The 16564-nt window shown below is 43.9% G+C and overlaps 1 protein-coding gene across 1 annotated transcript; it reads right to left on the bottom strand.

The window, feature by feature from the left end:
* Nucleotides 1–1523: 1523 nt before the first annotated feature.
* CFAP20 (cilia and flagella associated protein 20) lies at nucleotides 1524–14297 on the bottom strand. The gene is made up of 6 exons (XM_007167518.2): nucleotides 13939–14297; nucleotides 4572–4651; nucleotides 3748–3859; nucleotides 2944–3132; nucleotides 2463–2573; nucleotides 1524–1952 (listed from the first exon to the last, which is right to left on the bottom strand). Exons 1-6 carry the CDS (start codon nucleotides 14020–14022, stop codon nucleotides 1947–1949), a joined length of 582 nt encoding a protein of 193 aa, XP_007167580.1. The 5' UTR covers nucleotides 14023–14297; the 3' UTR covers nucleotides 1524–1946.
* Between the last annotated feature and the right edge of the window lie 2267 nt (nucleotides 14298–16564).

Here is a 16564-nt window from a genome sequence, read left to right as displayed (position 1 = left end):
AACAGACTCCAGATTGGAGGGAAGATTTCACCACACAGTGGCCAGAGACAAGAAGCTCTGTTGAAGTCCCTGACCACCCACCCCCACCCATTTCTGAAGACCCCTCTGTAACCCAGAAAGCTCGGGAGACAGACACACGGAGTCTCACAACGGGAATGCTAATGTGTTTCAGGACGGAGAAGCGGGCCAATATTCAGATGTGACTGGAGTTGGCCCTGAGAGAGCAGGCTGTCACCTGGGCTGATGGGTGCTCTGCGATGCTGAACGATGGCGACTCTCCAAGGAGAGGGGCGGCATCCATGGCGAAGGCGGCTCCAGTCCAGCTGTTAGCAGGAAGAGAAAGACAAAGTCGTCTTGACTGAACCCACCTAAGTGCCAGGTCCCGACGACTGTGAGGAGAAATGAGAACTCAGTGAGTGTCTAAGGCAGCAGTGGAGCGGCTTTCCCTCCAGCCCTCCGCCCACTGCAGCCCTGCCCTCCTCAGAGATTCGGTCATGCTTACCCAGAGCACACTCTGGAGGATAAGGATGCAGGAGAACAGTGCTCCTTGCCACTGAACTTCTCAGGAGGCAGCAACAGCAATGACGAATTCAGCACTGTGTTTTTACCTCTAGTCAAAGTCAAAACAGCCAGTGCCCACAATTCCAGCCTCATCCTGTGGGATGAAACCAAATCCAGAGGGAGTGTCGGGGAGAGCACAGTATCCAGGATGGCCTTTTGTTCTTTTTTGACTTTGAAATTCTTATCACATAAATATTACCTTTCAAAGAAAACGTCTATAGTACAAAAAAAGTATGTAAATGATACAACCATTCTCTCCAGAAGTAATCCTATGTGTCCTATGAGATCATCTAGGTGTATCTACATATGCTCTTATCCGCCCCCAAATTGTTTTCCCTCCAGAAATATTACATAGAGTTGTATCATGTAAGTGTTTAACTTTTGTAAATGTAACTATTTGTGCCAGGGTCATTTCACCAACCAAGCACATGCCCCAGAATAAGCGTGAGCAGGGAGAGTGGTGCAAGATTTCAGTTCTCTCAAGTGAGTCCAGTGTTTAAAGAAACATTTTTCCTTCAAGTCCCTAAATTCAAGGCATGTACTTCATCTGGAGCTCAAATAGGGAGATGGTGATCTGTTCCAATGCTGAGGAACACTAGATGTGCTGATCGTTACAAAAGGGCAAGTGAGGCTCCAACAAGACACCTTCCTAAGGTGTCTATAAGGTGTCTTCCTAAGGTGTCTAAGAGCAATCTGGAATATATGCCATTTTATCTAACTCCACTTGGGACCCACCCCTCAGTAAGATGATTCTACTGGTGATACACTATTCCGTTTCTTTCCATTTAGTTTATCTTGGAAGTTGTTCTAAATCAGTATCTATAGATGTCTTGTTCTTCAAGTGCTTATTGTAAGCTATTTCACAGCATGAATGTATGGGATGTTCTTTGGAAAGAGTTCTATTTTCATACCATAAAGAAAGAGAAATGTCACCATTAAAAAAGACACAAACTAAGAACAAATTTACAAACCAAGAATGTAACATTTTATTCATTTCCGGATTATGAGTATTACACAGCATATACATATATTTAGATAATATATAAAACAAAGAACAAACCATAGGAAGAAATATCGGTCTGAAATTGCCTTTACGGGACATATTTAATTCTGCAAGTTCATGGTAAATGTATCTCCCCACACACCGAGGCAGGCAGCAAGATAAACTCTGGCATTCATGTATCAAAGGACAGCTTATCCCCCACTGTACTTACAATGCACGGCACGGTCACTGGTAGCCACGACCAGGGACGCCAAGGAGTAGGTAAAAGAACTGCAGCACAGTGAACTAATATAAATATTTGTTTTTTGCATTGTCCTCCAGATAGTTTCCTTTTTAAACTAAGAGTCACATCCAGGGTCTATCCCTTGGAGTTGCATTCGAGTTATTGCTGGAGGGGAAAGAAAAAAAAGTAGAATAAAGGCATCAGTTTAAGTTATTAGAAAACAGACGGTCAGTGCCACTGACCCCCTACCTCTAGTGACACTCAAGGGGATGCTGGACTGTGGGGAGATGCATATGTGTCACCAGTGGGCAGGCATGTAAGCACCCATCGTCGTGTCAGAGGGGACAGATCAGCTGATAGTAATTTGGGGCTGATGAAGAGGTTCAGATGAAGATATTCTGCAAGGAAGGCCTGGGAGCAGGAAGCAGCAGGATGCCCCCCAGGAGGGACAGTATCACTTCATGGAGGTGAGACAGCAGTAACAGAACATTTCATGGGATCATTCCTGATTCAGTGCTGGTGGTGGAAGACCTAAGACCTTATGATGTAAAAGTCCTCCATACTCCATGTCAACAGAGAGAGGCTCTGCAGCTGAACTTGTAGAACAGAGCACTTTCCAGGGACACAGCTTCTCCAACTCACTGTCTGGCCTTCCTCTGAGGAAAGCTGGCTTACCTTTGCCTTATTCTGAACTGGGAGATACAGTTTGAACTCTGCTGGCAGTTCGTCTTCTGAGTAGAGTCTGTCTGAGAAGTAAACCCGTCGGATGCGACAGTTTGCATGGATCTGTGGATGCAAGACTTAAAATAAGTCTCTTAAAATAAGACACAAAATATGATTGTCCTTCCTCTTTTCCTGATTTTCCTCGAGCCCCCCGCATGGTGTTGTCAAAGCTTCACCTCTTTGGCATCTCCTCAGTGTGGCTTAGAGGTAGATTCTGACAAGAGGGAGATTTTACTTGCTGTATTCTCCCACTGTATCTGAGCAGATTCCTGAGTAGGTCCTGGGCCTCTCTGAGGTGAAAGCCCCCTGGACAGTGACTTGGGAACTTTAGCCTGAAACCCACACTGTTCTGTCACCTGGGTCACAAGCCAGTAACAAACAGAGCCTAGACCCCTCTCCCATTTGGGGCTCCATCTGGAAAAGGAGCCAGTACCTGCACCCTGAGGGTCTCAATGTAATTTGTGCCATATGCCCGCCGAGTGAAGTCTGACAGGTTGAACTGAATCTGGTTCCAGCCGTCATCCAGCCGCATGGGCATGGTACAGATGAAGGGTTTGACCCTGGTGGTGCTCTGGTAGTTACTTGCCCGAAACCGCCGACGCACATTCTTGTCATCTAGTACCTATGAAATATAGAGAAGAATCACATTAACTCCATCTTGGAAGAAGCAAACAACCCTGATAAGACAAGGACCTGAAACTCCCACAGCCTGGTTTCCCAAGGCTGAGACCCAAGGGAGAATAAACAAACCAGATACAGGTCACATTGGATGCAGACGGCCCGGAAGTAGCTAGTTTATCTTGTCTGTTGCCAAGACAACACCAGCTGCTTATGACATATGACACATGCATCAGGCCCCCAGACCATAGCATGATTCCATAAACATTCTTCCCTTTGAAAAATTAAAAAAGCTAGACTTGAGACCAACAATAGCCCAGTGTTAAATAGTAACTTTCCAAATGGACACTACTCTAACCCTCAAGCTTTGAACTCCTGTAGCTATTGATTAGATTTTCTAGATGCTTACTGCTTCTTTTAAAACTTGGCATTAAACTTTGATTAATAATACCAAAATTATGCCATAATAATAATGGTTGCATCAAGTGTACAGCAGAGGCAGAAAAGAATACATACAAAAGGATAAAGATACTTTCCTGCGGCCACTTTTTTCCTATAAATTGACAGGACACCTCTTTGGTATAGCCAAGAGTGTAGAGATTCATGTGCACATACTTACCTGTACTTCAAAGGTAAAATATTTCTTCAGGTTTTTGATAATCATGACAAGGAAGGGAAGTTTAATTCCCAATGTTTTCTTTGGGTCTGCAGGACATGTGATATATGTGGTGCTGTAGAAAGAGGAAACACCAATAAACACACTACTTGTCTTTTCCTTTGTGGTATGCACAGCAATAACACTCAGTCCAAGAGGATAAATTGGAAGGCAGATCTAAAAGATCCAGATATGTCATCCAATGATCCCTCAACCCTTAAGTTAAGCTAATGCGTTAAAAAAAATGCTGGACTCTGAAACAAAAGCTTAACATAGCACTAGACATCAACAATAAAATATCTGAAAAACAAAGCCAGACCCGTGGATCTGGAAGTTCTTCCAGTGAAAAAAGATTTAATTCTGGTCTAAGAAACTATCAAATGATAGAAAACCAAAACTAAGACCATTGTAACACTGAAAACTACCCTGGCCACCCACTGGATGATTACTGTAAACCCATACCTCCACATAAACACATCTGAGTTAAATAGTAATAACTAAGACTTATACAGCACTGACTAAGTGCTAAGCAGGTTTTAAGTGTTTTATACACATTCACTTATTTTATCTTCACAATAATTCTACAAGGAAGATGTACTGTTATTATCCCTATTTCACAGGTGAGGAAACTAAAGCCTGGGGGATTAAGTAACTTGCCCAAGGTGAGCTCTAAGTAGCAGAGCTGGATTCACACCAGGCAGTCTGACTCTGCAGTCCATGCCATTAACCTCTATGATGTACTACCTCCTGGCATTCCGTGTCTCTGGGAGAACACAGTGGCAACCTACCTGACATTTGTTCCTTCAATCTCTAGCACCAGGGACTGGATGTCATTATCAGTGATTCTTTTGATGTGGCCATTCCGTACCTACAAGGGAGGAAATTAAACTGGTTAGTACTGAAATATCGACAAATAACTCTGTTAAGATTTTGAAGGCTGAATAGGACTATTTAAAGCAGCGGTCCCCAACCTCTTTAGCACCAGGGACCGGTTGTGTGGAAGACAACTTTTCCACGGACCGGGGTTGGGGTGGGGTGGGGTGGGATATGATGGCTCAGGCGATAATGCGAGCGATGCAGAGTGGCAGATGAAGCTTCGCCGGCTCGCCCGCCACTTAACTCCTGCTGTGCGGCCCGGTTCCAAACAGGCAGCGGACCAGTACCGGTCTGTGGCCCGGGGGTTGGGGAGCCCTGCTTTAAAGAAAACCATAGTAGCCCAAGGGGCATAACACAGAAGTCTGTGACACCATATGTTAAAGCTTATGTGAAAGTAAGCCATGCTATTACCTCTATACAGGGCCCAATCAACCACCACAGGAATTGCAGGCAATTTGGCAATCTATAAATCAGGACAAATTTCTTCCCAAAGAAATCAACTCAATTTAGATTCAGCCAACGTTTACCAAGTGTCTACTATACACTAGGAACATTCCTAACAACAACGAGCTCAGTCCTAACAACAACAACAAAAATTGCAAGGTCGTTGGTGTTGTTTCCACTTTACAGACGTGGACACTGACACTCAGGGAGTGCAGATGACACACCCTAAAGTAAGAGGGGCAGGATTAACGACCAGGCTTTCCACTGCCCTACACTGCCTCACATAGTTCTCTGGCCAGAAAGGCCAAATGCTGAGTGTCACTGAGAGGGAGGGTAGCAACCAAAAAAACGAACGTATTACTACCCCAGGTTTACTCCTACTTCATGCTTCCTTACCTTCTTTTCCCCAAGTTTCTACTTTTTCAAGTATGAATTCAAGCCCCATCTGTGCCACACACAGAAGCCTTCTTTAGCATTTTCAGTCTACACTGACCTCTCTTCTCTCTGATTCATTTTTCTTGCTCATGTAGCCTAGACTATATAATTTAGCACTTCATCCTACATTGTTTTGCATTGTTTGCCGCAATATGTAGGAGGAATATGATGGAGAGGAATCAATATTCGATACGGATTCCTCCTCTCAAAACATATTTAGGAAAGCACAATTATCTTCAAGCATTACACCCAAGCACCTTATATGGACAGAGCAGAGACATGCAAAGGCACTTCTGAGACAGGGCTGGACTGTTAGGGCTGAATGTATTAACACATGAAAAAGATCAACCAGGTTTAGAACCAGATGCATCAGAATGACAAGCATGTGGTCTTTTTCTAGGTATAGTGAAAAGGGCTGCCTGTGCTGTCATATTCAACAACTCATCATGTGGCTTTCCATGAGACTTGCATATGGGGAGAGAATACAGCATTGAGTCTGATAGTTGTATTGTTCAACACAATTATTAATAATATGGCATTCTGTCTTTAGACATCAGCCTCTGTGTGCTCTGTTCCTGTTAATTTGATCCACTTGTGGTGTGCGTGGTATTCCCCAGGTAACACCTGATATCACTGCCCATCTTTTTCTGCCAGATGCAACTGATTCTTGTCTCCTCAAAAAAGTATAAGCTGAAGGATAGGGACCAAGTATTAAACATCATTTATATGTTCTATAATGCTTAGTACTCTGCTAGGCATAAACTAAGCATTCAAATATTTGCTGACTTCTGGAATTTGTCACCCTAAGAGTTGGCACATATGAAGAGATTCAAGGATTTTTTAAAAATTCCTGGATAACATATCCACCATGGGCTATTATGGGAAGCCAGAGATCCTAGGGTATATCACAAAGCCAGTGAGGTTACCAGCATAAAGAATGCCTTCCTACAAATCATCCTTTGGTACCCATTGTCAGAGACAGAATGCTGGGTGGATGGGCCCCAGATCTCTGCCAGTGTAGCATTTCTGGATTCTCAAGTCACAAACATCACATTGAAGTGCTTCTCAAACAAAGCTGGCGACATCCAATGCCCTCCTGCTTTGAATTCTGGGCCTCTTTCCAAGGGAGATTAAAAGCACAAAGACTTGGATCACAAAGACTTGTAGCACATGCCAACACTGCCCACCTCATTCCCCATATAAATGCTCCCAAAGTGGCAATATTCCTCCTCTATTTGCTAGCCCACAGCTGCTGTGGAAAATCATGCAGACTTCTTGGTAAAGGAGGAATTCATCAAGAAATTTTTCCATGTAATATGTTGCAGGCACATTGATACGAACTGACAGTATCCCAACAAGATGCAAACACTAATTTTATAACATACCACTAATTATTCTCTATAACTTCATTCTTTCTTAAAAAGGTACCAAATGCAACAAACCAGATGGTTAAATTTAAAGGATTAAGTAATTAGGGTCCAAAGACTACTATTGCTAAAAGGCAACACGTTGCAATTTATCCAACATTGTAAGTGGGACCTCAGATCTTACATCCTGGAAGGTCTCTCTGACCACAGTCACAGGAAGCCTCCCTCAGCTCTAGAAAACCCAGCCAGATTTCACAGGGAGGAAATGTTAGGACATTTGCCTTCTGCCCATCTCAAAGTTTATAGCACTCCAGTAAATGTGACTACTCAGGTCTTTACAGAAGAAAACAATGCCTTACACTGCACACAGAAGCCAACAGACTAAAAGCCAAAACAGACTTTGTGTATTCTTACACTTCTGTCCCAGGGGCAAACTAACTTTCAGTTGGACTGTCAGTAACTTCTTAAGAGAAATTTCTTTCACAACAAACTACCACACTCACAAACTTAATTCTTACAAAATTAATTAACGTAGCCCGTAAAACACGAGAACCCAGAGGGGGAAAAGGCAGCTTTTTCAAAGGAATGCCCAACAGTCTCTCTAGAGTTTTAACCTGCCTAGTGGCGAGAACAGTCTAAATAGAGCTTTGCCCAAGGAGAAAGTTCAGTCCTCAAAGAAGAAAAGTATTCTCATATCACAAGCTGCCAGAGCTTTAAAATCAAATTAAGTTGATTTCTTAGTGAATTATGATTTTTCTTCTTTATTAAGTTCAAAGGGCTGTAAATACAAATTCACTGAAAGAAGAGTGGAGTGAGGCCGGGGGTGCAATTAACCAGAGATATGGGTGGGAAATGTCCCCAAACCTCTCTCTAGGCTCTAAAACTACGATCAAAGGAGAAAGACAGGTGGACAATTTGGGGCAAGGCCTCCCAACCACCCTGGCAATCTGGCTGTCACTGCCTTAAGTTGTAAAGGTCTTCCAGGAAGCAAGCCCCTCCCCAGTCCAGCTTCTGACAAACATGTATAACAAGACACATGGACTCAGAAAGCATCAACTTCCTTTCCTTAGCTTCTTCCAGTTCAGAGGCCACTAGGCAGGCCTGGCTTTGAAATGAAGATAAGATGAACTGGTCAGCATTTATTGCACATGGTGGAAGTAGGTTTTATTTTACTTCCCTCTCTAAATTAGAAAGTGCCTATTGTTTTTGACTTGCTAATTTTTTAAATTTCATGACACATTCCTGTAGTGTGGCCTATGAGTGTTTTATTCCTCCAAAATAATGATAATAAATAAAGCCAATCTTACAATTTTTAATTTCATGAACTCCTCCCCCCACCCCCCACCGGCCCCAACTATGAGGTGGAGTTAATTTAGAAGCTTCAGAACCCAGGCTACTGGCAATTAACAATCAGAATGGTTCTCAGCCCCTGCAGGCACCAAGAAGGGAATCTTCAAGCCCTTTTTTGCAATCACTCTCCCAGGCTTTCCATGGTTGCTGGGACAACTAATAAAGAACACTGATTTTTTTTTTCCCCCAATGTAAGCCCCAGGGAGGAGGGTCAAAGCTGAGGGGGGAAATACTACTGGGATAGGGAGGAAGCTGGCCAATGCTCTATATTTCATCAAGTGCTTTAAAAATAACACGAGTTGTATCCGTTCCCTACTCCCACCTTTCTTTTTAGTGGCTCCACCCACTTATCCTGGCAGACAGCTGAGCCCTCAGCCATCTGGCATCCTAGTCTTAATGACACATGTTCCAATTTACATTAAGCCTTTAGAGCTGTCCATTTCAGCAGGAAAGTTTCTGCCCTGAGCTAGGGGCTGGGCTCTAAGTCAGAAAACAGGCAGAGGGAGACCTCTGTGGGGAGAGCTGGGCATAGCTCTGTCTCAAGGCCTGGGCCTTACAGGCTCCAGTGGGTTAAAGGCTTCTCACCCTTTGCAGCACTTAACAGGGACTATCCAAACAGCAGACAGGCAACTCTGGACATTTACAAACAGCCCTTTAGTTAAAGTAAGGACAATAATATGTACTGCTAACCAGGCTCTTCCTAAGAATGCCTTGAAAGGGCAAGTGTAACTAAAACCCAGGCCTTTGCCCAATTATAGTAAAAGCTATTTTTTGGAAAAATGAATAACATCCTCAGATTGACCCAGGGATAATCTGAAAAAAATAGTTTTAATACTTTCATGTCCAAATGCTCTCAACTCTACTACTAGAAATTTAACATGTACCAACAAGGTTTGCTAATTAAAAGTTAGGGTGTGGGAACTTTTTTTCTGGAGAGAGACTTTGTTCATTTTTAAAATTAGGAACTGGGAATGGGAATCTAATATTTTCCAGCAACAACCACAAAAACTCTGGTTCTAATATTTCATTTGGGAATGGGGAGGATCAGCAGCAGAAAGAAAGAGAAGCTTGTATGAATTAACAGTCTCATGTAGTAGACTTTTAGGATATTACCAGTAAAGTCTGAAAGTCACATGTTTTACACAGGCATAAGTGCGAAAAGAACCTCCTGGTATTTTCTTTACAAACCAGAAGTAATGTTTACATTAAACATAAAAAGTCCTTTAATAATGTAGTATTTGCTGATCCCAGAAGTTAAGGGAGCATTAAGAAATCCCTAATTTCTGCTAAACTCTTGGTTTGAAAAATTACAAAGGTCTCTATCAGGAAGCTTACCGTCCAGCCAGGAATACAGATCTTGAGAAGCTAATTTCAAGTATGATGAGAAGGAAGTAGAGCTTCTATAAGTGGATATAAACTAACTTAACCTGAGGAAGTACCTTTGCACTGAGACGTAGAGACTAACGAAGAGGGGTAGGAGTGGGTCCCAGCAGAGGGGCCGGCAAGTACAAAAGCCTAAAGCGGGGAGAGAACAGACTTCTTTCAGTTCAGTAGGAGGTCAATACTAGAAGGGGGATCCTGTGGGACGTCAGCCTGGAGAACTAGTTAAGCAGGTACCAGACCACAGTCTGTGTGGCCTTAGAGCCATGTTAAGGTTTTGGATTGGGAAAGCCATGGTACACTGACCATTTCAGAAGTCTGGAGTTACTGTACTTCCTATTCCTAGGCATCTGAATATCGGGCTCAGTTATAAATTTTTCACTTACTCTTGAGCAAGTGCCTCAGTTCCCTGCCCTACTTAATACTGTGTGCCATAACTGTTGCTAAGCATTTATATACATCTTCATTTAATCTCCATAACCATGAGAAGGAGGTGGATTACAAGATGAGAGAACTGAGTAGTTGAGTACTTGCCCAAGGTTACACAGCACAGGACGTATGACAGAGCCAGGACGCACCAAGGTGTCTGACCACACTCTGGCACTGGGGTTTCAAGGTAAGATACTATTCTTCCCCCTAAGGAACCTGTAGTCTAGTGGGAGATATACAATAAATAGGCAACTGCCATTCAGCGTGATATAGAGCGCCACAGGAGCACAAAGGAGACATAAACATTATTTCATTGGGAACTTAAGCTGAGATTTGAAGGATGAGATGGGGGGAGGCGCTGAGAACTTCAGAGTGTCAGATAAATGCAGGTATTGCAAATGTAGCCACACCCCCAAAATGAATTTGCAAATTAAATGTTATTATGAATATGGCATTCACTCCTCATATTCATAAGGAGACACAGAGCCTAAATGAAGCCAAACCTAAGTTTTCCAAGACTGCTCTTCACCGTAAACAAATAACAGAAATTCTCTCTCCATAAACTAAGGAAGGAGAATAGTAAAATTTTGTGAAATCAAAATATGTAACAACTAAAAACAGGCACTTATAGCCAATATGTACCTACTAGCAGAGGGCAGGGTCATTTCTAGATAAATGTGGACAGTCCTTCCCTCCCTCCATCAAACTTTGCCCTTATTACAACTTCTCCTTATTTGGAATCATGGGAGTGGGGAAAATGTCTTCTCTTCCCTAACTTTGTATCTCCCCAAATCTACACAATGCCTGTCACTTAGCTGTTGCTCAATAAATCTTTGATAAGAATATCAGTTCCCAGTGTTTCCCCTTCTGGACTGGATTCCCAACACTTTCTGAGGACTTTATAATACAAATGAGTAAAGGAACACATACACCAAAGCCTATGGATCTGGCCCCAAACTTTCCCTTTTTTCCTCCCTTTCCTTCTCTTGCCTCAAGGGGGAAAAATTCACAGATAAACACTTTTCAATCTAGTCTAAACAAGAAGAGTAGAAACATATAATTCACTTTTACTATTATGAGAATTTTGCTTAAAATGAATGTTCCTCTAAAGGTTTTCTTTGCCAAAATGTCCACTTAATTTACTCCATGTAACCCCGCCAGTTGATCTAACAATGTTTTCACACAGGTTTATGTCATTAGGGTACCATCCGACCTCTAGTGGCGTTGTTAAGGGACACAGTGCACCATGGTTACTTTGCTTTTATATTCCGTGTGCAAACATGTTGACTACGCAAAAAGCTGCATTTGAAAAATAAAACACACTACAAAAGATCAAGCCCGGAAGGGTTAAAATGGGGCAACTCTGATAAAAGTTTCACCTGATAGGGCTTCCCTGGTGGCACAGTGGTTAAGAATCCGCCTGCGGGCTTCCCTGGTGGCGCAGTGGTTGAGAATCTGCCTGCTAATGCAGGGGGCACGGGTTCGAGCCCTGGTCTGGGAGGATCCCACATGCCACGGAGCAGCTGGGCCCGTGAGCCACAATTGCTGAGCCTGCGCGTCTGGAGCCTGTGCCCCGCGACGGGAGGGGCCGCGATAGAGAAAGGCCCGCGCACCGCGATGAAGAGCGGTCCCCGCACCGCGATGAAGAGTGGCCCCCGCTTGCCGCAACTGGAGAAAGCCCTCGCACGAACCGAAGACCCAACACAGCCAAAAATAAATAAATAAATAAATAAATAAGAAAATCCTTTAAAAAAAAAAAAAAAAAAAAGCTATCTATCTATAAAAAAAAAAAAAAAAAAGAATCCGCCTGCCAATGCAGGAGACACAGGTTCGATCCCTGGCCCGGGAAGATCCCACATGCTGTGGAGCAATTAAGCCCGTGTGCCACAACTACTGAGCCTGCGCTCTAGAGCTCACGAGCCACAACTACTGAGCCCGCGTGCCACAACTACTGAAGCCCGTGTGCCTAGAGCCCATGCTCCACAAGAGAAGCCACTACAATGAGAAGCCCGCGCACCACAAGGAAGAGTAGTCCCCGCTTGCCACAACTAGAGAAAGCCCGCGTGCAGCAACGAAGACCCAACACAGCCAAAAATAAATAAATAAATTAATTAATTAAAAAAAAAAAAGTTTCACCTGATAGAAATGCTGAGGCCTCTCTACCACTGGAATTCTTTGTGTTGGTAAGTTCTCTGACCTGCTCTGAAAACCTCTCCTCCTAGATCAAGCCCCATTCTCTATATCAATTGCCTCATATCGACACTTTGGTTACAATCCCAAGTTCAACTGGCATACAATCCACTCTCTCCTTGCCTTTGGACAGTCCAAAATTAAGTCAAGCCACAGCTGAGAAGCCATCATCTTTACAAAGTTCCCAGGTACACTCATTCCGGGTTCTCTTTGTAGAGGTACAATTTCGGAGTTTAAAGTGTTTTTTATTCCAATTTGAACAAAACCATGGAACTGAAAAACTCAGTAAAATGTAGGAAAACAGTTAAGGAGCTGCTCTCTTGGGTAATAAGTAACTCTTGGCATTAGCTCTAGCTTGTGGACAGAATCACTGTGAAAGAGGAGAGCTGGTCAGATTTCTCACACATGCGTAAGGCCAAACTCATTAAATTCAGATCTTTCAACTATCTTATAAAAATGACATTGTGAACACACCATCCCCAAAGCTCCTCTCAGAAAGCAGAATTCCCTAGTGGCAACAGGCAGAAGGCTGTCCATGTTCTCTCCTAATCTCTCTATGTGGCCCCAAACCTTCATCTGTGGATAAGGGAAGACAGGGAATTGTTCTGAGATGATATCCAAAATTCTTGGCCTCATTACCAATGAACTGCTTATTTAGATTATCCTACATTCTTCTCTATAAAAACAGCATTCAACATACCACCTCTCTCCATTTTCCCCGAAGGACTGAAGTACTAAGGTTATACCCTAAATCACCTGTCTTCTCAATGTAGAGTGCTTTATATTAACTTATATTCAAAAAAGGGTACAGATGACTGGGAATTTGCATGAGAAAGGAAATATCAAAGTAATTAAATGCAGACCAACTCATAGATTGCTAGGCACACATGCCCCCAATCAACATCTCCAAAAAGTGGACAGGGTCACCATCTCCCAGTCAGTGAAAGTTATCATCGAGTGGATGCCTGAATAAAGATGATGAGGCTTGTACTTGGCGTTCAGCTTGTTAACACAGACAACACTTTATCACCATTTTGCAATTTCCCTGATGGAGATCAGCCACTGAAGGCAGAGTACAGACCTCAAGTCACAGTGAGTGTGGAGCAGGTGCCAAAGGCCACCGAATTCTGGCTTGGTTGGGATCAGTGGGAGGAAGGGAGCAAATGAATGAAACCCAAACATAACTGAGTTCTGGCTGTGCCTCTATAAGGCGGCCTGGAACAAAGGCTCTGTGTCTAGTGCCCAGCACAGTGCCTGGTACAACACAGGATATCAGTAAATATTTGTGAAATCAGTGAACAGCGGTTCCTTTCATCTGCGCGTTCCCGAAGCAACCTCACGTGAGTTTACGCTTTTCATGCCGTGAGACGGGCACTATCAACCCCACCATATAGATGCGGAAACTGAGGCTGAAGAACCGACTGGCCCAGTCAAGTCTGCGGCGAGGGACCACTATACTAACCACACTACTGCCGCAGGACACTTAAACCCCAGGCACGCCCACCCCACAATGCATCCCCCGCTGCTTACACGACGCGCCCACCTGGCGCCTCAGTCACGCCAGGCTGGGGACAGGGGATAGCAGAGACCGCCCGGCCTCCCTCAGGCCCTAGTTCGACACAACTACCCGCTACCCCGGGCCCAGCCCCGGGCCCCCGCCCCGCCGCCGCCCCCAGCCCCTGACCTTTTTGTCCCAGATTTGCAGGGGCTTGCTGCCAATGCTGTAGAGGATAGAAAGGAAGCCGCTCTGGAACGTGTTCTTGAACATCTCGCCCGCGGCCTTCTCCTCAGCCGCGCCGAAGCCGACCTAAATATGGGCACCAAGTGGCGAAGGCAAAACAGGGGGCCGGCCCTGGTCCGAAGAAGGGACGCTGCGCTCCTGACCTCCCGATCGGTAGCCACAGACAGCTGGACTTGGACGCGGGACGCTGCGTCCGTGAACTTCAGCTCCTAGAAGAACTTCGCCACCTAAACCCAGAAACCACAGCAACTGCCGTCCGCGCCGTTCTCCCCTCCTTAAATGGAGGCGGCGGCCTCCCGCCGCCTGCGATGGATCCCTCCGCCCACTTGAGCCCGCCCCCTGAGAGCGCTAAGCCCAATCCCGCCACAGGGCTCACAGACTTCCTGTTCCTTCCGCTCTTAAGCCCCGCCCTAGTTCCGCCTCCTCTTGAAAAGAACTCCTTTGCCAAGGGACTATTTTCCCATCGTTGTCCCATAGCTGCTTTTAGAAAGCGGAAGGAGACAGGATTATAGAATATGTTGTTAGCAGCTACGTGGTGTCATGGAAACCTGGCGGGGGTGGGGTCAAAGCGCGTGAAGACCAGGCCCCGCCCCCTAAGGGGCTAGGAGGAGTTACAAAGGCAAAAGAAAAGTGAGGAAGGGCACGGAAGGTGGCTCGGATAAGCTTACCTGGTGTCCTGCGAATGACAAATAAATACTTGTTGGCCGAGTACTGGATAAGGTTAAAGCAGCTAACCAGTATTGCGCACTAACTGTGCTAAATGCCTTATAGGCATCATTGCTTTAATTATTGACAGGATCGTTATGAATACTCCACATAACTTGTGGGATGAAGTCAAAGCAATACTTGGAGGAAAATTTATCGCCTTAAATGCATGATTAGAAAACAAGGCCTGAACATTAGGATAAAAGCAGAAATTAATGCAATTAAAATAAAGTTGAGTTGGTTGAGTTGAATAAACAGCTGGTTTTTTAAAAAAATCAATTCTTGGAATTTTTTTTTAATAAATTTATTTTTATTTTTGGCTGAGTTGGGTCTTCATTGCTGCTCACGGGCTTTCTCTAGTTGCGGCAAGCAGGGGCTAATCTTCTTCGTCCCGGTGCATGGACTTCTCCTTGTGGTGGCTTCTCCTGTTGTGGAGCACGGGCTGTAGGCGCACAGGCTCACTAGCTGTGGCACGTGGGCTCAGTAGTTGTGGCTCATAGGCTCTAGAGCGCAGGCTCAGTAGTTGTGGCACACAGTCTTAGTTGCTCCGTGGCATGTGGGATCTTCCCAGACCAGGGCTCGAACCCATGTCTCCGGCGTTGGCAGGCCGATTCTTAACCACTGCGCCACCAGGGAAGCCCTAGAACATTTTTTAAAAGACATAAAATAAGCTATGGTATTTCAAGTGTGGAAGAAATCCCAAATGTTGGAAACCAGTCACTCACTGAGCATTAACCTGGATGTTACTCTGTGTTCAGGCCTGTGTTGGGTATTGTGGCTGACAGAAAAGGAGTTTGCAGCTAACTTCACTGTAACAACTAATGTCATCATTGTAATAACTAATAATTCCTAACATCAATTGAGCATTTATTTTGTGTCAGGCATATAATAGAGTGCCTTAGCCTTTATTAAATCATTTAATCCTCATGGCAATGCCGTGAACAGTCCAACCAGAATTTCCAGACAGAAGGAAAAATATGGATCTTATTACAGCAGAAAGTCAAAAATGTTTATACAAAGCTGTTATTTTTGGATGATTTCTGAGGACTCTGTATAATTCAGGTCAGTGAACAATTTATCCCTTAAGGTTATTAAATTTTTCAAAATATCCTAGGGGGAAACATAATTACTGTACATTAGATTTTCATGTGCACCTGAGTCTATTGCAGGATTTTAAAATTCTGCTCTCTTGAACGCAGACAACACCAAATGCTGGTTAGGATGTGGAACAACAGGAACAGGAATTCATTGCTGGTGGGAATGCAAATTGTACAGTCACTTTGGAAGACAGCTTGGAGATTTATTACAAAACTAAATATACTCTTAATAGGATTCAGCAATGCCACTCCTTGGTATTTACCCAAAGGAGTTGAAAACTTATGTCCATATCAACACCAGTACACAGATGTTTATAGCGGATTAGTCAAAATTGCCAAAACTTGTAAGTGACCAAGACATCCTTCAGTAGGTGAACAGCTAAATAAACTGGTACACCCAGACAGTGGAATATTATTCAGCACTATAAAAGAAATGAGCTATCGAGCCATGAAAAGACATGGAGGAAACTTAAATGCATGTGACTAAGTGAGAGAAGCCAATACGAAAAGGCTACATACTGTATAATTTCTACTATATGACATTCTAGAAAAGGCATGGAGTCAATAAAAACATCAGTGCTTTCCAGGGGTAGGGGGCTGGGGAACGATGAATAGTCAGAGCACAGAGGATTTTTAGGGCAGTGAAAACATTCTGTATGATACCATAATGATGGATACATGTCACTATACATTTGTCCAAACCCATAGAATGTAAAACACAAAGAGTGAACTCTAATATAAACTATGGACTTTGGGTGATTATTATG

This window comes from Balaenoptera acutorostrata, chromosome 19, assembly GCF_949987535.1.
Source record: "Balaenoptera acutorostrata chromosome 19, mBalAcu1.1, whole genome shotgun sequence".
Taxonomy (NCBI): Eukaryota; Metazoa; Chordata; class Mammalia; order Artiodactyla; family Balaenopteridae; genus Balaenoptera; species Balaenoptera acutorostrata.
This window is presented reverse-complemented; position numbering and strand designations above follow the sequence as displayed.

Bases quoted from the DNA above. Each gene is read 5' to 3' on its own strand.
- CFAP20 (XM_007167518.2), bottom strand. From the start codon at position 14,022: ATGTTCAAGAACACGTTCCAGAGCGGCTTCCTTTCTATCCTCTACAGC. The intron at 3,860-4,571 runs GTAGGTTGCCAC...CTCTTTCTACAG, and splicing joins ATTGAAGGAACAAATGTCAG to CACCACATATATCACATGTC. The intron at 2,574-2,943 runs GTACTGGCTCCT...TTGCATCCACAG, and splicing joins TTGAGACCCTCAGGGTGCAG to ATCCATGCAAACTGTCGCAT.